A 19899-nucleotide genomic window follows, 5' to 3' on the forward strand; every position below is an offset into this window, starting at 1 on the left:
ATGCGCCCTAACACACCTCCTTTTTAGACCAGAATGTGACGGAAAACGGAAAAGCTAAGGCTGTGTTAGTCTGAAAATAGCAACACGTCGGCGAGTTATTGCACTGGGTGCATATTAGGGCCCTATGTATTTAATTACACACCTTTTTGTCATTCCAAAAACCGTGCGATAGTGTCTGGCACGCAGTTTTAGACATGCAATCTCAGACACAATGCACTCAATAGAGCTAATGACATCACTGTGTGAGATGGAGTTAGGGGTGGGGTTAGGTGTGCGCAGTAAAAGCATTGCATGCAGCTCATCTTGCTTCTGTAGCCGGTCTGCAGCTAGACCCTTCTCAAACCGAGACCTTCCTTCATCTTCAGAATACAAATTAAGCTACTTAACTCTCTCATGCAAAATGGAGAGGAAGAAAGGTTTTTCTGAAGAAGAGGAAAAGCATAACATATCTCACAAAAGGAATGATATTTTCCAGAAACTGAACAGTGATTATCAAAATTCAACACAGACTCACAGTAATTTGTAACTTTTTCATTTAGTGGCTGATTCGTACAATCTAATTAATACATTTTAGTACGATTTGCTCATCCCCCAATGACGGTTGGGGTGGGGTTTGGTGCCACGCCTTCTTTTTAAAATCGTACAATTTCAAACGACTGAACTCGTACTAATGAGCCACTAAACTGGCAAAACGTAAAATACTTGTTTTCTCGTGAGATCAGGCTGCAAAATGACAAAGAGTTTGTGTGGTTTAAAGCAGTGTTTCTCAACTGGTGGGCCGGGTCGCAGTAACATTTTCAGTGAGTCATGGAGTGTGTGGTCAAAAAAACAACAAAAGTAAAAATTTGTGTGGTCAAAAAAACAACAAAAGTAAAAATGTTTACTTATTTTGCTTATACCGGACTTTTATTGGAAATGCGTGCGTGACAACCCTACCGTTTGACAAGTGAAATTTCATTTAATTATTGCAACAAGTATGTCGAAGCGCAAGTACGACCCCGAATATTTAAAGTATGGATATATATATTGACGACAAAAAAGACTTAAAGCCTATGTAGTGAGGTGCTCTCATAAGAGAGCATGAAACCTTCTAAATTAAAACAACATTTAGAAACCAGAAAACACGTTTTATTAACAGTTTATTATTAACAGTATTTGTCGTTTTTACTTTAATATTTCTATAATTTGATCAATTTTGTTAAATGACTGCAGTAAAATATTGTTTACTTTTAAGTCTTGGTGAATTTCTTATGATGTATCTGTCACTACTTGTTTATTTTTTTAGAAATGAATACAAATTAATTATAATTCCTAAAAGTATATTATTAGTTCCTAAAAATTTGGGTCGCGGCTTAATGACCATATAAAAATATGGGTCCCATGGCCAAACCAGTTGAGAACCCCTGGTTTAAAGCATAAAAAAAGTCTTGTCAAAGAAATTTACTTGTCAAACAAATCCCTATCCACAAAAAGGATAATAAAAAAACAAAGATGAGCAGCAAACAGGTATTAGACACTGCTTTGAAGTTACACATAAGGCTGAATAAAAATATCAGCATCATAAAGTCTTATAAGTATTGTATAAGTTTTGTTTACAAAATGCCTTTGTTTTTATGGAAATATATATTTCCATATACTAAATGCAAAGCAGCTTTTTTATTAGTCTTGGATACATCAATGAAAAAAAATGACATTAATTTTGACTGTCACTCAAATGGATACAAATTTCCCAGTATCCAAACCACACACTATTATTCACCAACACACCCACATAAATTATAATTGCATATTTCATTTCATTTGGCCTGCAGTGCTCAAAGCAGAACTGATTTACTGCACAAGCCAAACCTGGAAAAATGAGCCAAATATATATCAATTATATTTCAATATATATATTTTTAATAATATATAAATAAATATATGTTTAAATAGAAAGAAGCATTGCCAGTTAAATGAAAGCAAAAGGAAACGAGTCACAGATATTACAAATTCCTTTAAAAAGGCACAATTTTCCAATATTTGTATCAATGCATTCCAGAAACTAAAATAAAAAAGACAACAAATCCATAAAGATTCAAGAAATCAAACAAATGGTTTCTCTTAAAAATAAATTACCTGATATTTTACTGAATCCATAGCCTTGCCTAATAATTTGGAACATGGTGTGTTGTGTTTATATAAAACATATGATCTTGTGCTTAGCACTTACCTTGCCAGTGTCATTGGCACTGTTGAGCGCCGCATCGGCAGTATCTTTGGCCTCCTTCCCCTGAGCCCTGTTCATCTCTGTCTTGTTTTTCAAGGCCTCGATTTCATCCAGTAATGTCTTGGCACGAGTCAAATTCAAATGATCCTCAATATTTTTTAGTTTAGGTTCAGTCTGTTCAGAATCAATGCAGAAATATTGTTTATTTAGGGGGGGGGGGGGGGGGGGTAATAGTAATTATCAACATACTAAGATCAAAACAACAAATCTAATAATGGCGAATAATGAATAAGGATTCATTTGAAAAGGATAGTTCAAAATGGTGTTGGGCAACATGTCTAACAAAGTTTTGATTAATTACAACATGATGCTCTAAAACAGAGATTCCCAAACTTTTCAGACCGTGATCCCTAAAATAACAATACCAGCGACCCCCACATTCCTCAGAGGTGGTTAACTTATAAATATATAAATGTTACACACACAACAATAGGCCTATATAAACAAGAGCAAGTTAACAACACAAAAAAGTGCAACAGTCTAACAACCATAGGCTATAATTTATATAGTCGATTATAAATTAGTTTAAACAATATTGACCTCAACTAACAAAACAAATGTTTTCAGCACAAGCCAGCCACTCAGGCCCAGTTTACACTAATACGTTTTAGTTTTTAAACGGATAAGTTTTGCTACAGTTACGCCATCCGTCCACACTATGCCGGAGTTTTTCGAGTGCCAAAAACGAAGCGTTTTGGAAACGCTGAAGAAGCCACTTTCATTTTAAAATGCTGCTGCTCCGTCTCTGAATGGATGGGGAAAAACGGAGACATCTGAAAACGAAGGCGTGGCTGCACACTGAAAACCCTTATGTTGTCTTTACAAAATTTACTAAATTAATTAAGTAAAGTTGACTGAACATTACTTAAAATTTTGCATTTTGGTCCTGTCACCAAAAAATATGAGTTCATTTAACTTATGTACCATGAAAATGCATAAACTTAAGATTCATGTGTAATGAGCTCAAAATCACAGCTAACCCTTTGAAAAAATAGGTCATTTTCACAAATGTAGTCTTGACTGTAAAAGTCTAATATGTGCAACCTTTTAAGTACAAGGTCTTTTTTTTAATCAGATAACAAGGCTTCATGTATAATTATTCATCATAATTATTTTTTTTTAACTTAAGGAAAAGACCATACTCCAACAGCTAAGACGTTTTGTTTTGTTTTGTTTTGAGAAAAGTTTCAAAGATATTGGGGGTTTCTTAACTTTATTTTGGGTACATTATTGTTTAATTCAACATATTTTCAACTAAGAAATAAAATAAATATGCATAGAAAAAAAAACCTGGTCACTGATTCAGAGTAAAAAAATAAATAAATAAAACTGAGTGTGTTGAAATATGTTGATCTACTTTTGCGTTAATTTAACAACTTGCAGATAATTTAGGAATTAAACTTCTTAATGATGGTATCCAAAACGTCAAATCTTATTTAGACCGCACACCAATACATTTTCCAAAGATTCAGTTATCTGGACAATAAGGACGTCCTTAGGCTGAGATTAAAATGCAAAGTTTCCCAACTAACAAACAGTTTGAAGTACACTGAAAACCTTTATAAGTTGACTGAACTACATGAATTGAATAAACTTGTTGATTCAATTTAATTGAGTATTGGAGTCTCCCAAAAACTTGCATATTTAAGTTTATTTAACTTGCTGGTTTAGTAAAGTACTAAGTTTGATGTTCAGTTCACCAAACTTAGTACTCTTTTCAAAGGAAATAATTGTGATTTTGAGCTCAGTACACTCACAATCTTAAGTGTATGCATTTTCATGGTACATAAGTTAAATCAACTCATATTTTTAGGTGACAGGACGAAAATGCAAAGTTTTAAGTAATGTTTAGTCAACTTAACTTGACTGTTTAAGTAAAGACAACATTAGGGTTTACAGTGCAGACATTCTCCATGTGATTGGGGCTTTACCTCACAATTAAGTAGCCTACACACAGTTCTTTCCTGCATCCTCTCCTTGTAAGTTCAGATTTCGCAAGTTTGATATGGAAAACAAACTCCCGAGGACACGTCAGGTAAATCTTCAAAGGCAACAGTGTACTGTACAACCTCATTCACAACACCCTAGCTACGCTGTTTCTTAACAATAAAATGAAGACATGATATAAGGAACTACCTATTTTCATTTTGATATTAGCAACTTAACAGACATCAGAAATGTTGAGGCGTCGTGCTGCTGCATATTAATATGAGCGTCATCTTCCTTGTATGCATATTTATTACAAAATGGAGCCTAACATATATAACGGCCTCCTTTTATTTTCAGTGAAAATATTAAACACACCCTCTTTTTTGCTGAATATCAGTTTTAATAATCGATAATGGCCATTCTAAAAGTACAACGTACAATAAGTTTATACATTATAGAGAAATAAATGCAAGCAATCAGTCAGACGTGCGGCATCAGTGTACGTGGTTACATTAATTAATATATTAACTTTTTGCACTCAGCCAAAACACATTACCTGAGAAATGTAATGTTCAAAAAACCAAAGTCGGGGAATATGTCATTAGATAGAGACAAGATGAATTAAACATCACGTTTAACAAATATAGTGAGATTGGATCCAGTGGTAGACCCTTGATGAACAGTCCGACGTGCACAGGTCTTACCTGTGTAGATATTCTGCAGCGCATGTCAGAGAGTGTGTGTGTGTGGTCATGTCAGGCCCGGATTGGCTAATCGGGAGGACCAGGAGAATTCCCGGTGGGCTGGTTCGTTTTTTGGCCGCGAGGGCCGGTGTCCGTAGCTGCTTGCACTCTCAGCTATCGCACGTTTTTCATTTATTTATGTATTTGACCATAGCCTTACTCTTTTTATTCATTATTTTGCAGCAGCTCCACTCTTTTTATTTATTTTCTCGCAGCCCCGTGAGCAAAATGCAGCCTACAGGGTAATAATGATGTAAATATCATCATTCGACCCCAAACAGCGGCACCTTAGTGAATATAAGAATTCGAATAATGAATAATACACCTGCTTAACTTTAGTGTAAACTAAAGTCTAGTGGTCAGCACGTTGCTTTAAGATGCCGCCAACCCGAGTTCGAAACACACCTGTACATCATTATTTTATTTTTTTCATTTTTGTTGTTAAGACAGACAATACTGTGAGGGTTGTTAACATTTAAAGTTCTAAAGCAGCTGTTTTCTTGAAAAAAGATGGGGTAGTGTCATTAGAAACTGAAATGGAAATGCCCTTATTTTAATATAGTCAGTCGTGAACTGAGGTGGGCCGGTCTGGCTTGAAACTCCAGGGCTGAAAAGGAGTCCCACTCCAGCCGTGGGTCACGTGATGTACGTTTTCAGCTGTGCAAAGTAGACGGAGAGCTGTTCAGAAACGCTGGGTGCAACGCTAGTGTGGACGCGGATCGTTTTCATTCTAAAACGCCGTTTAAAACATAAAATGTATTAGTGTAAACGAAGCCTTAGAGATCATCCACAATGTACAGTTGTGGCCTGTGTTTATTGTCAATGTATTTTATTGCCATGAAGGTGTCAGAAAGTTTAACCTGGTGCTATAAAATCAATCTGCTGCAGCTGACGCAATCGCTGTGTTGTTAATCTAAGGTAAACACCTATCCTATGAAAACCATAATTAAAAGGCTAATGGTTTTCTATTTGCATGTTGTTGCTTTTTTATGTACTTTTAACTACTGTTTTATCTTCTGTGGGTTGTGGATAAAATATGGTAGCTCTAATAGTTCATTAAAATTTATTGTTGATTGAAAATTACCAAGTGACCCCCTGTCATCGTCCCATGACTCCCCCACCCTCCAACCCAAAACCACAAATAAAAAAAATATTGGCTCAAAAACCACATCAACATGAGCAAATAAAGGCATAATCACAATGAAATCTTCCTTAACCCACCTGTTTACTTTTGGGTCAAAATTGACCCAGGCACAAATTTAACACATAAAAAAAAATAAACAAAACAATATATATATTTTTATCTTGAAGATGAGTGAGTTGCAAAGACTAGTGTTGCCCTCTGAATAAACATTGATGAAATACTTCACACTGATGAGGAAAAACCAAGACATTCACAGAGTTTGTGATGGAGATGAGGTCGTTTCAGCTTCAGCTTGCAAAATAACATTTGAGGTTTGAAATAAAATTTAGCTGCTTTATTTTGGAGGTTCAGTGAAGGCAGGTCATTTTTTGGTGTGGACAGAATTCTAAGAGAACAGGTGGGTTAAACACGAATGTTTTTTATTTAAAAATAAATCTTTACCTCATTAACTTTCTCTCTGATGACGTCATTGTTTTGTTCAGCCTCGTCCAGATCATTGAATATCTTGTCATGGAGCTCTGCTGTATCATTCAGAGCTTTCTCTATCTCCTTCACATTGATTAATTCGGTTCTGTTCCTAGTAATAAACAACCAGAGATGATTAACGAACGCTGTAAGTTTATCTTTGTAATACAGCTCAGAAACTTAGACTTGATTACTGCAGCCTCACAAGATTTCTTTGGCTCTTTCCTTCATGTTCCCAGCGATTTTGGCTTGTTTCTCCAGGTACTCGAGATCGTCGTTAAATTCTGTGATGTTTGCCAGGATTTTTTTGATGTCCTCAATCATGTCCTTGATCTCATCAGGGGACTTAGGCAGCTGAATGGATAACACAGCGTTTGCCAGTTTCTCAATGTCCTCTGGCTTCACTAGCTCATCTGTATGGGTACAAAATTCAAGTGAATTCATTTACATTTTACTGAGTACATTTTAGTTACTTGCTTAAGAGTAATTGTTGTTTCTAGTCAACATATCTAATTATTCTGAAATCAAGAAACATTTTCTAGACAAGCAAAACATATTGTCTTGTTTTAAGAAATAATATGCCCAAAATTTAGTTTTTCCTTAAAACAAGCAAAAATAATCTGCCAAAGGGGAAAGTTTTTCATGTCGAAAGGAAAAACAAGATTATTTTGCTTAGTATTTACACATGGATTGCTTTTCAAAAAAGAAAAAGACATTCTGAACAATTAACTATAAATTTGACTTAGTGTTAAATTATTAGCTATTATTAATTTATTACTATTTTTAAATAGTTATATTTCTTGCACATTGAATGTAAAAAGCCATTCTTAAATGTTATAACCCATTTGTGGCTCTCTCTTTAAAAGGTATTGAAAAAGAAAATCAAACTTAACCTTTCCAATAGGTATTGAAGGAAAAGCTCCGCTGGATTGATGGCATGCACATACCTTTTTCAGTCTGAAGAAATGCATTAATATTGGTACATTCACATTTTAATACAATATTAAAACACTGCACTATGAAGATGTGGGAATACGCTATCTCAGGGCGCAGGGAGAACATGCAAACTCCACACAGAAACACCAACTGAGCCTAGAATTGAACCAGCTTCTTGCTGTGAGGCAACAGCACTACCTACTGCGCCACAGCTTCGCCCTTTATTGCCATCCATAGTTGAAAAACTTATATGGAAAAAAAGTTTACCAATTTACGATATTTTTCAAATTAACTTGTTTGAGTTTCTTTTTTTTTTTCTGTTCAACACGAAAAAGTTGACAAGTGAATTAAGAGCACTGAACTTTCAGTTGTGAACTGTCCCTTAAAGGGTCACGAAACACCAAAACACATTTTTTGAGCTGTTGACAGTCGTATATGTGTCTCACACTGCTAAAAACACTATTAGGACACTTATATTTCACTAAAAAGTGTAAATTGGTTGTTTTTGCGTTATTTCAAGCAAATTCGTACTTCCTGTTTGAAACGAATTTTTGAAGCTGCGTCACGGTCATGACATAATAGCGTGTATTCCAGCGTGCAGACTGGGCGTCTGTGCCAGAGTGAGTCTTATTACGTCTTACAGTGTGTTGCATTAATGCATGAGTAAGGCTTGGGTCAAACCAATCAGCGCGCTCTATTGTGCAACTTCATTAATATTCATTAGCGTCACCGTGTTTACGCCACAGAGACGCCCTGTTGTGTTGGCAAAACAAGCGTGAAGTGTTGCTTTTATAGTTTGCTGCCATTAAGTTTCGTTTTCATTTTCTCTCTGTGAGAGCTCAGCTGGATCACGTGTGGATTAACAGTGTACGCGACGCTCGACAACAATAACTTACGTGTCTAAGGAGGAACATTGTTTAACGTTACCTGAGAGCTGTTCTCATCTGCAAACGCTGAAATCCGGATTCGCTTGTAACGTTAGTCTCCTCTTCATAAAGAAGCGGCTCTAGTTGCTGGTGATTGTTCTGTCTCTACAGATTTGGTAAGTGATCGACCAGTGCTCTTTGTTTATTCAGTTTGTTCGTATCGAATTAAGTTAACTATTGCACTGAGTGCAAACATAGCACCGCATTTTGTGACCGGAATAACACACGCGGCTGTCTGACGCTACCTGCCGTGTGCATCTAAGTTTCCGGGAAATGCAGAGTTTTTTTCTCTCATTCGCCGTGCGGTATCAAACATTGCATGAAAAATACACACTTAGAGCAGATCCTCGAATCAAATATCGCGTTTGTCGCGAGGGGCATGAATGAATTCCCTGAATGAAAGAGCCAAACTGCAGTTAAAGTCCACCATTTAATAATTTGGCAAATAATTCGACTACAGATGTCCATGTAGGTTAAACACCATCACTTTCTCATGTGTGTGTATTTTGACTGAAACTCGCGCGTGCCCAAATAGACACTCCCACACCCTCCCACTTTAGTTCCTCCGACACTCCCCCCTAAACAGAGTTGGACACGCCCACTTTTCTGACTTTTTCCAAAGTAGAGGTGTGAAAACACCCTGCTGAAATGAGGGGGTTTCATGGCCCTTTAAAGGGGAGTGTAAGATAAAATATAAGAAACTGGATAACTACAATCCAAGTCCAAAAGCTGACTAGCTGATCTGTTCTCGCAGTACCTTGCAGGTAGATCTTGACCTTCTCGATGAGTGCCTTGGTGTCAGTCTTTTCCTGCTCGTATTTAGTTTTTGTGCGATTAATTTTATCCATCATGTTTTCTGCTTGATCCTTGACATAACTAGTCATTTCTGAGGCATTTCTGAGCTGTAAGTAGAAATGAAACACAAACAAAAACAGAACAAATGTTTCATCAAAATGATATAAATGTCACGTCTTTTTAGGAAAGTACTGGTGTGTTTTGGACATGCCTGAGCATCAGCTTCTTTGAGTTGACTGCGCAAAGCAGTGATGTTCTTCTCCGTCATCTCTGCCAGTTTTGAGGCGTTGAGGCTTATGGGTAAACTCCCCGTACAGTCCGGTCCTCCACACTTCCCACACAAAGCTCCACCACATTTCGCTTTCTCACATTCTGCATCGCCTGGAGCCCCACAGACCTACGGCAGACAAAGTTGCACTGCGATACCCAGATTTACACACTTTTCAAATGGCAAAAGCCCAGTTTTACCTCCCATTCACCTCCTCATTAATGTTGGCAGCGCTCAGAGCTTTCACTTTCCTCTCCAGCTTATCCATCTCTCCTATTTGACACTTGGCGAGCTCCAGTGTGACTTTCTCTCTCGTCTTCCTGGAGGCTTCCTGGACTTTTTTAGCTGCTTCTACTTTCTTCTCGCTGTCAGTGAACTCGTCGTAGAACTTTTTGATCTTATTGAAAATATCTGTAGAGACGGCACGTGAAGTTTTTAGGGGCTCATGATGAACCCTTAACATAATTGATACTTTGATTCTGCCACAATAAATAGTCATGTCGATGATACTTTCTACACAAACCATTAACAGCTTTGATGTCTGTCACCGGACCCTTTTTTGCCTTCTCTCTGAGATTCTTCAGCAGCTTGTTGAACTCAAGGCGGATGTTGTCGATATCAGTGTTGAGCAGCAGAGTTGGATCAATAATGATTATGTTTGGGTCAATGATCTCGGTTTCATTCCTGAGGAGTCAAAATGATTAGCCCTGATTAGAATGACAAATCGGCACTATAGACGTGCTCCTAGTAATTAGTTATCTCTTAAGAACAATCACTATCTGTTCGTTAGCTCCAGCAGGAGAGTTCTCCAGATCCACCTGAGCTCAAACTCCCCAACAGGAGGAAGCCCCGGGCTCGAGGATCTTATGAGCTCAGGGCTCTCTCCTGGGACAGCATGGCAAACAAGCTTTATAATCAGTCATCAGCTAAGTGTGAACTCTTGAAGAGTTTTTTTTAATATTTGGACAGAAAAATAGACAACAAAATCTAAGTAAAAAATAATTTTTGCAGTGTTTAAATTGCACTTTAAGCTGATTTCTAAATTGCAAAATAACTACTAAGAGACCATGTATTACCATCATGGCAAAGAAAAACGATATTAGATAGTAGAAATTAGTTATTATGTTCATTCACTTTCTTTTTGGCTTCGTCCCGTTATTAATCAGGGGTCGTCACAGCAGAATGAACCGCCAACTTATTCAGCACATGTTTTACGCAGCGGCTGCCCTTCCAGGTGCAACCTATCACTGGGAAACACCCATACACACTCATTCACACACATACACTACTGATAATTTAGCGCACACCCAATTCAGCTTTAGCGCATGTGTTTGGACTTGTGGGGGAAACTGGAGGAAACCTACGCCAACACGGGGAGAACATGCAAACTAAGCCAGCCGAGGCTCGAACCAGCGACCTTCTTGCTGTGAGGCGATTGTGCTACCCACGTCACCACTGTGACGTCCTAGTTATTATGTTTCTTAGAAAAAAATACATAATTTTTTTTCAGATACTATGAATGATTCCAACCCAGGCTAATTCTGAAAATGTAGTCCCGTGGACGTTGCGACATACATCCCGGAAGATACGTATTTGTGCAGTTTTTGTTTTCGCGAATCCGCAAGAGGCCGCTGTGTGCGCATTTTTGCATCTTATTTGTCTCTTGCGAGCGCCATTCGCGCCCGAGCTGTTCTCACGTAAACCCACCGGAGGCCGATGTCGAGTGACCGTCTGTCTGACTGACTGGGCGACTGGCCAATCGGCCAACCCACCCTCTTCCTCCTTCCCTAAACCCAACCAGTTTTACCGATTGACCCGCCCGTTTGCTTTCCTGAACCCAAGCAACGATTTACAAAAGCCCTCTTTTTGCCCTTGTCTGATTTTTACCACATTTTCTGATTTTACCACATTCTCACCCTGTTATGAACTCGTTCACTTTACTTTTTGGATTCTGTTTTTGTCTTACATGATTTCTGAAACCGATCTTTCCCCGACTGGAACCCGGTCGTCGTCATCGTCATTGTGGTCAGCTCCTCTCTGCGTCTCAAGTCCACAGACGTACACGACAAGCTAACCCGACAAACTGGTTGCAGCGGGAAAGCCGTCCACACGGAGGTAAGCAGTCAGCCGGCGAGCACGAAAAGGAACGGCGTCACACCGCATCTTAGCATTGGCTTAAAAAAATTAATTGCAGCCATACGTACCTCCGGCTACATAAATCGCGGCCTCCAGAAACGTCCACGGAACTACATTTTCAGTATGAGCTTGGGTTGCAAGATTCTTCACTCATAAACACAAACATATAGCCATTTCTCCATTTTATGTTTTCTTTGTTGGTTCCACCTGTGGATTTGGATCTGGTGGCAAAAGCTTTAGACGCTCACCTGCCACTTTACACCTGTTCAGCTGCTTGTTAATGCAAATATCTAATCAGCCAACTCAAAATTAAACTGACATAAAATTATCATACCTAATCCGCGCCAAGAGCTCCTCCAGTTTTTTAAGCTCGTCCTGAGCGCCCATGTTAAGAACATTCTGCAGTTTCTCCAGCAAATTCTGTAGGTGTTGTAATTCAGGTCTAGACCGAAAATCTTCAGGGCAAGGCATCATGGTTTCTATCCTCTCCGCATCTAAACTAAGATCTGAGATGATTTTCTCCCAGAGGTAGTTGCAAGCATGGCAGGGTTCGCAGGCAGGAAAGTTGTTGTTGTGACCCGGGGCACACTCATCACAGAAAGGGCCTGTCACTCCTGGCTTACACAAACACTCACCCGTGTAAGCGTCACAAGCTGGATGAACGGTGCCCTCCAGGTTACAGTCACAAACTGAAGGAGGAATAAAAAGTTTTGTCAATCAGACCAACATGACTTGGAAGAGAGCTAAACTTTCTGTATAATAGCTTACACATGCACTGTAAATCAGGGTTTCCAAAGTGATTCGGACCACACTCGTCACATATTCTGCCTCCATATTCTGGCTGGCATAAACACTGGCCTGTGATCTGGAAGGTCGTACAGGGAATGCATGAAGCACAAAAGGCATCTGATAATAGACTTTGTATGCTGCAAAAAATCTTACTAAAAGTTTTTGTCTTGTTTCTAGATTAAAGATCTAAACATTTTTAAAGGGCCATGAAACCCCCTGATTCAGCAGGGTGTTTTCACACCTCTAGTTTAAAAAAAGTCTGGAAAGTGGGTGTGTCTAGTTCTGTTTAGGTGGGAGTGTTGGGGGAGGGAAAAGAGGGAAGGATTTGAATAAAAATGGGAGTTTCCATTTTGGGCACGTGCTGATTATCATCGAGGAAAAACAAACACAGAGGCGCAGGGGAGAAAGACAGTGACCGTGTTTAATGACAGTGAAATGTTTAATATCGCATGTCGTATAAGAGGAAAAAAACCTCTGCATTTCTCGGTTACTCAGATGCACTCGGTAGGTCAAAAAGCCATGTGAGTGTGTAGACTATCCTGTCACAAAAAGCTCCGAAAATTCAACACGACAGTCGGTAATAGTTTGCTTGCGGTGTTTACATGTTTTCACTCGGAGAGCAGCATTTAAAGCAGATCTTTCAGTCCATAATATTGTAGTGATATTAACTTAAACTAAGTAACTTAGAAATCATTTTCACTAAGGTCTCTCTTTAAACACTGAAAGAGTACTGCTGACCATACAAACTATAACTTTGCCACCTGACTGAACAAAGAAAGGGCACTGATCGCACACACACTTACCAAATCTGTAAAGACAGGGCAATCAACACCAACTGGAGCTGCGTCTTTTTTAAAAGGAGACGAGCAGCAAATCCGGATTTCACAATTTCCAGATGAGAAAAGCTCTTGAGTAAAAAAATGTTCCGTACAAACATTTTTCTGCCTCGCGTAGCGTCACTGATCCACATGTGAGTTCAGCTGCGCTCTCATAGCTGGAAAATGAAAACAAAACCTTCACTGCTAATTGGTTTGAACTAAGTCTTACTAGTCAATGAATGCAGCACACTCAGAGACGTAATAAGCCACTCCCAGGTACAGATGTCCAGTCTACACGCTGGAATTCACACTAAGATCTCATGGCCGTGACGCAGCTTCAAAAATTTGTTTCAAACCGGAAGTACGAATTTGCTCGAAATAACGCAAAAACAACCAATTTTCACTGTTTAGTGAAATATAAGTATCCTAATAGTGTTTTTAGCAGTGTGGGACACATATACGACTGTCAACAGCTCAAAAAATTTTGTTTCAGTGTTTTGTGACCCTTTAAATCAAGAAGCTTTTTCTAGACAACTGAAAAATATTGTCTTGAAATAAGTAATTTTTTAAATATTTGGTCTAGAAACCAGACAAAAACTGTAAGAAAATATATTTTTTTAGAACTTTTATGAATCAGATTTATAAGATAACAACCTTGTCACAGATGTAGTTAAGAGCATGTTCTCGGTTACAGTTGCAGGGCTGACACCCATAGTCTCCATCCATGTTCCAATAGCCATCATCACACTCATTACACAGGGCTCCCTGGACACCTGGGCGACACGGGCACTGGCCAGTGTCCTGATCACAGAAACAGGGGCTTCCAGCTGGACACTTTGAGTCATCTGTTCCCCTCCGGTCACAAGAACATTCTGAGTATCCAATATAAACAAGATTGTTAATACGGGGACATGCCTGTAGAATGCTGGTTGTGCATTTTAGTGCTAAATACATATTCACTCAGTTAGTCGGCTCAAACCTCACACACTCCATAAACAACTGCATTTCTGATACAATTCTGGTGCAATGCCCTCATCTTAAAATCCTATTAACCAATAGATATACCAAAACCCCAACTTTTTTCCCTATTTTGTGACACTTTTCACAATGTGGAAGTTGGGTCTGTTTTCTCTTCGCTCCTTTAGTTCATTGCACAATTTACATCTGACATTTCCACATGTTAAAAAAAATTTGACCACATCGTGTCAACCAAATTTACAAACTATCTCTGAAACTTCCATCCATTATTTAAAATTATGGAGACCACAGTCTGAACTGGGAGGAAACTCCAGGCTTAAAGCGACGCCGACGGCCACGGCGAATTCAATTCAATTCAATTCAGCTTTATTCGTATAGCGCTTTTACAATGTAGATTGTGTCAAAGCAGCTTCACATAAATGGTCATAGTAATTGGAACAGTGTGGTTCAGGTTTTAGTGTTTAAGTTCAGTTCAGTTCAGTTTAGCTCTGTTCAGTGTGATTTAATCATTACTGAGAGTTCAAACACTGAAGAGCAAATTCATCGATGCGTAGCTCTACCAATCCTGAACCATGCGAGGCAGTGGCGACAGCGGAGAGGGAAAAAAAACTTCACCTGATGGAGTGAAGAAAAAAAACCTTGAGAGAACCAGACTCAGTTGGGCACGACCATTTTAATTTCTCCGCTGGCCTAAGGGCTAAGCGTCAGCGACTTAGCATACGCCGGCGTTTGACGCAGAAGTGCACCTCTCAAAAAATGTAACTACACGTCGCAACGATGAGTAGCGCAAGGTCTGTGATTGGTCGGCTTGGTATCGCTGACGAGTCTGGGCGAGACCGAGAGCTGCCTGAATGGTGCGAGCCTGATGGAGCAATTGTTTACAAGTGTGGAGTCCTGTGAAGAAGCTCCAGATGGGAATTTTTGTTTTGTGTTTACCTCATAGTTAAAGTTGTTGCACGTCCGCCGGTTCCTTCCTCAAAATGAGCGAGTTTGAGCCACTTGTACATCCCGGAAGTGTTCAGAAAAAGCAAAAAAGCAGCGAAGAAACTCAACACAGAGGAACATTTACACCTCACTGCCAACTAGCGTTTCAGAAGTGTTAATGCAGACCAACAGAGACAGCGCGCAGAAGTATAAATGCACAGCTACGCGCGTTGCATGCGTCGTGGGTTACTTGACGCAGAAGTATAAACCAGGCTTTAGCCCGTGTCTCATTCACTGGACAGTTCTGATCCAGCTGCACAGCCTCCATCCTCGCATGGAACCGCTAGCATTCAAGGTGTTTTAAACAATTTCAGAAATAAGGGATGATGGGGTGGGGTGGTGCTGAATTTGTGCGTGCCTTTGAATAAAATCCTGCAGGTTCCCCAGCTTCCAATGCCTGTACAGATGTGTAATAGATAAATACAGCTCGAGCATTCTGTCATTTTTTGGGTTGGATCTTCTGCCACCACAAACTGATTGTTCATACGAGCCAAGACTCATTTTTTTAGTAGTCTGAACTCACTTGTTTGGTGCTCACCAGGGTTCAGGTTGCAGCATTCATACTTATTCAAATCAACCACACACACGTCAAGTGTGAACACACCTAAGATGAATGCATTCTTTACAGAAGCCTTTGAATTTAACCATTAACCAGTTTCCATGTTTGGTGCACACTAGGGTTCCGATGGCAACATTCACAGTTATTTAAACAACCTTAGATGAATGCAGTTTGAAATGTCCTACAATATTTGAGCAGTTAAATTAGCTATGCACTTACAATTACACATTAATAGGGTATATGCAGAGCAGAGGTCGCCTGAACCGAATATTTTCCGTCATTGACGGATTTTTTTCAGCAGTGACGGAAAAATCTGAAGGTGATCCGTCATTTTGACGGATTATGCTGAGGGTGATCTAGTGTAGTTTGTAGCTAACTGTCCAGCTGATGGCGATTGTCCTTGTTTTGTCTCCGCTTTGTCACTGTGTGCGTACAGTTGCAAAAATGTCACAGCAGCTTAGTGTGAGAAGTTTCTTTAAATGGCCAAATAGTTGTAATATTATTAATAAAGGTGAAAAAAGAGGAAGTGATGCAGTGGACGATGGAAGAACAAACAGACAAAAATCCTCAGTCGCCGACAGCTGTTACAGGTCAACCAAGCGGCCGCAAGAAAGTCTTTGGAGTGTGTTGTGAGCACTACCGAACACAGAGTGGTGCAGCTGCGCCTCTGGTGCAGAAGGAGCGCGTGCTGCAGTATTTATTCCCGGTGAAATTACTGCTTGCAGGATCGGGAAATCCCACATTCAGAGAATGCAGCAAACTTCTAAACATTTCCTTAGGAGAAATGTTTCCTAACTACACAGTGCTGGCTGAAGTGACGCTAGTAATTCCGGTCTCCAGTGTGGCAGCAGAACACGGCTTCAGCCTCCAGAACAAAATTAAAACTGTCACGAGAAGTCGACTTTCCTTGGCAAAGACACATCATTTAATGACAATTGCCTCTCCCTTGATGCGTTTGATTATGCACAGGCAAGCACCCAGTTCAGGTCGGCTTGTTGTGCAAGTTTATTATTAAAATATGAATGAAAAAAGCGATTAGAAAATATGCAAACTAAATGACGGTCAATAATAGGTTATGACGGAATTTTCACAACCCTCTCCGTCAAAATGACGGACAATGAGAAAGTCTAACGCGACCTCTGATGCAGAGCTTGGTTTCTTCCCATACTGATAAACTTCCGGTGAACGGTTAATGTGACTTTTTTTCATTTTATACGGTTCCTTTTACAGCATTGATGTTGTAATGTAATTAAAATATAATCAGTTAAATAGAATTTAGCATTCATTTAATTGCTCAAGCGTAAAACAAGATAAAAGCTGTTTACTCGCACGTGCCCATCAGGATTGGCAGGCTAGCGCAGAAGCTCCATTGAATATACTGGGGTAAACTAAATGCTCATATTATAAAGACATGGCGGGGGAATTGTAATTTAATGCAGTGCTTCTTATACAATCCAAGACCCACTTTATATCTGATATCACTCAGCCAGTGAAGATCGCTGATTTTTACAGAAAACAGACCATAAACCATAGACCAAATAGACCATACCGACAAATTAAAAGTCCTTCCGCAATCTTCTGCATATACTCTATTGATCTTAAAGAGCTGAAAGGACCACACTGATGTTAAGTTGCTCTCCTTTCAGTTTGAAACCTTTAAAAAGATGTACCTTTGCAGTCTTGAGCGAGAGCATTGCCGTAGTATCCCCGTTTGCAGCTCTGACAGCGCGGGCCCTCAGTGTTGTGTAAGCAGCGCAAACACTCGCCCGTTACAGGATCACATGCATCCCCATCACGAGGATCGATGTTATTGTTGCAACAACACTCCTTGCATCGACCACCTGGCAACCTCAGGTCACCATAGAAACCAGGAGAGCAGGAGTCACATTGTGGGCCTGCAAGAACAAGGGTACAAACTATTAAAAACTAACTTTGTTAAAGAGGCCCTATTATGGGTTTTTGAAAATGTCAGGGGTTTTTTGTGTTTCAGTTCCCTTGTTTCTCCGTCCCCATTGCTCTCTCCTGTTCTCCCTGACTATTTGGCTATTTAATCTCCCCTTCTCCCTCGTTCTGTGCTTGATAATTGTTTTGTGTCAGTAAGCTGCTTCAGCTACTCGTCTTGTCCTGTCCTGTCTCAACCTGTTTATTGTTTGTACCACTGTGCTTTGGCTCACCTCTATTCTGCCGCTTGAGTGAAGCTTATCCAGCAGCTCGATTACCTGAGGTCTGTTCTATTCTATTCAACTGTTTTGCAGAAGAGGTTTATGTTCGACCAGTCCTACATTGCCCAGAAGAAGGCCATGTACTTTGTCTGCCTGTGTTCTAACTGTTGCATTTAAGTGACTCTTTTTTTTATACTCCCTGAAGTACTGACTTTATGTCCGCCTTTATTTGTAAAACTTTGTTAAATTCCTCCCTTGCGTTTGGGTTTCCTTCTGATTGCGACAGAAAATGAGCTTCCACGCAGTGTGTAGCACAGCCCTGAGTGAATGAAAACATCTAGCTGAGGTTTAAACTTAGGTTCAGTGCACCGTCTTTAAAACTATTGATTCTTTAACGAAATAGTCAACTCTGAGTCGAATTAATAAATTGTGTTGGGTTAAGATCTTTTGCTTGAACGCTTGATTGGTACATCCCAAATGTGTAGCACCTGATCCGGTAAAACGTGAACGAGCCTTTCCCTTCAGACACTAGCAAAGCTTAAGGGATCACTGGTCATGACACAAAGATGACGATCGCTGACTGATGGACAGATGGAACAAAAGTTGAAGTTCATAGTCACAACAACATCACAGTGTAGCCAACCGTGTGCTGTGTTTGTTCTTGTAACTTTTCTAATTTTTGATACTATAACTTACGCTGCAACGTGGGATTCGTCGGCCGTTTGCTATTAAAGGAAGGAGCAGCAGAGACTATGTATAGGACTTTGCCAGACTTTGACATGGACTTGGTCGGTAACTGTTGCAGTTCATTTGGACCAGTTTCTTCTTCCTACAGATCATAACATGTAAGTGTGGTTAAAACTGATGCCTGGTTTTGTTTAGTTTGCAAAATATGTGTTAAATTGTGTGTTAAAAGTTGTAATCGCTCCATGCGGCTTGATCTATTATAGATCAGTGCTTGTACTGTATCTCTCAAGTTAAATCTTTATAGGCTAGTTCACATATTGCATCTAAAATCAACGCATTCTTCTTCTTTTACCGATTAAATGCGTTTCTGAGCTGGTGATTCTCTGCTGTTTGCCTTTGCTATGGCCACCATCAGCTGTTCCTACACACGCGTAGCGTGGTCAATTTTCAAAATAGTTCAACTTTTGCCACTGTGTGGATTAATACTGAATGTGTGTTGTTGTTATTACCTGTGATTAGGGTTCAGAGTAGAGTAAAATGCTGGTGTTTAACTGAATTGCTTTACTGCGTTCCTGCATTGGGCTCTCACATACTCTGTGTGCTACTTCATAGCCTTGGAGGGTGTTTCTCTCTGTCTCGCGCTGAACGCAGTCGACCAATCACAACAGACTGGGTCATTAGACCAATCAGCGCAGATTAGCTTTGTGCTAAGGAGGGGTTCGGGAACAAATGAATTGCTGAACGAATCATATGGGGGTCTTTGGGATAATTTGGTAAAAATACATGCATATTATAAAACAATGAATGCGTTTTTTGACCTTGCACGCATATCAGCCTATTGCTGGAGACCCCCAAACCAAAAATGATGACCTTTTATAGTGCAAAGTAGGTGCTCTTTAAACATTATTGTATCTTTAATTTCTTCTTTTTTATAATTATTTTTGGGGTTTTTCACCTTTATTTTTGATAGGACAGTAGAGAGAATTGACAGGAAAGCAAGGGGAGCAGAGAGAGGGGAAGGATTGGCACAGGACCGCGAGGCGGAGTCGAACCCAGGTCGACGCACTAACCACTACACCACTGGTGCTGACTGTATCTTTAATTTCTTACTGTAAGTTACATTAAACAGTTAATTGGATGGTCTTGATGGAAATGTTGTGTATCATAAAGTATGATGACCTGTATGTCCAGGCAGACATTCACAGTAAGGTGCTCCAGAGCGGGGATCCTTATTGCAGGAAAAGGCAAAGAAGCGTCCACTTCCATTCAGATCTGGACATAAGCATGGCTCACATGGCTGTCCAGAGACAGGGT

The 19899-nt window shown here is 39.6% G+C and overlaps 1 protein-coding gene and 1 long non-coding RNA gene across 3 annotated transcripts in view; one reads left to right on the plus strand and one right to left on the minus strand.

The window, feature by feature from the left end:
* The window catches only part of LOC141381014 (uncharacterized), a 77924-nt gene that overhangs the window by 57639 nt on the left and 386 nt on the right, over window positions 1–19899 (plus strand). Inside the window, exons 2-3 of the long non-coding RNA XR_012400499.1 lie at window positions 19556–19696; window positions 19777–19899. The exon at window positions 19777–19899 is cut by the window's right edge and continues 386 nt beyond it. This is a non-coding gene — a long non-coding RNA (uncharacterized lncRNA). The remainder of the gene's footprint in view (window positions 1–19555; window positions 19697–19776) is intronic.
* The window catches only part of lamb4 (laminin, beta 4), a 72216-nt gene that overhangs the window by 2925 nt on the left and 49392 nt on the right, over window positions 1–19899 (minus strand). For both annotated transcript variants that reach the window (NM_173276.2, XM_068217307.2), the window contains 12 exons: window positions 19765–19899; window positions 17407–17631; window positions 13870–14087; window positions 12377–12473; window positions 11943–12297; window positions 9996–10156; window positions 9684–9883; window positions 9416–9601; window positions 9167–9311; window positions 6753–6960; window positions 6524–6659; window positions 2210–2380 (listed from right to left, as the gene is read on the minus strand). The exon at window positions 19765–19899 is cut by the window's right edge and continues 23 nt beyond it. In NM_173276.2, the coding sequence (NP_775383.2) occupies window positions 2210–2380; window positions 6524–6659; window positions 6753–6960; window positions 9167–9311; window positions 9416–9601; window positions 9684–9883; window positions 9996–10156; window positions 11943–12297; window positions 12377–12473; window positions 13870–14087; window positions 17407–17631; window positions 19765–19899 (2237 nt within the window). The remainder of the gene's footprint in view (window positions 1–2209; window positions 2381–6523; window positions 6660–6752; window positions 6961–9166; window positions 9312–9415; window positions 9602–9683; window positions 9884–9995; window positions 10157–11942; window positions 12298–12376; window positions 12474–13869; window positions 14088–17406; window positions 17632–19764) is intronic.

The sequence above is a fragment of the Danio rerio genome, chromosome 25, assembly GCF_049306965.1.
Source record: "Danio rerio strain Tuebingen ecotype United States chromosome 25, GRCz12tu, whole genome shotgun sequence".
NCBI classification, from domain to species: domain Eukaryota; kingdom Metazoa; phylum Chordata; class Actinopteri; order Cypriniformes; family Danionidae; genus Danio; species Danio rerio.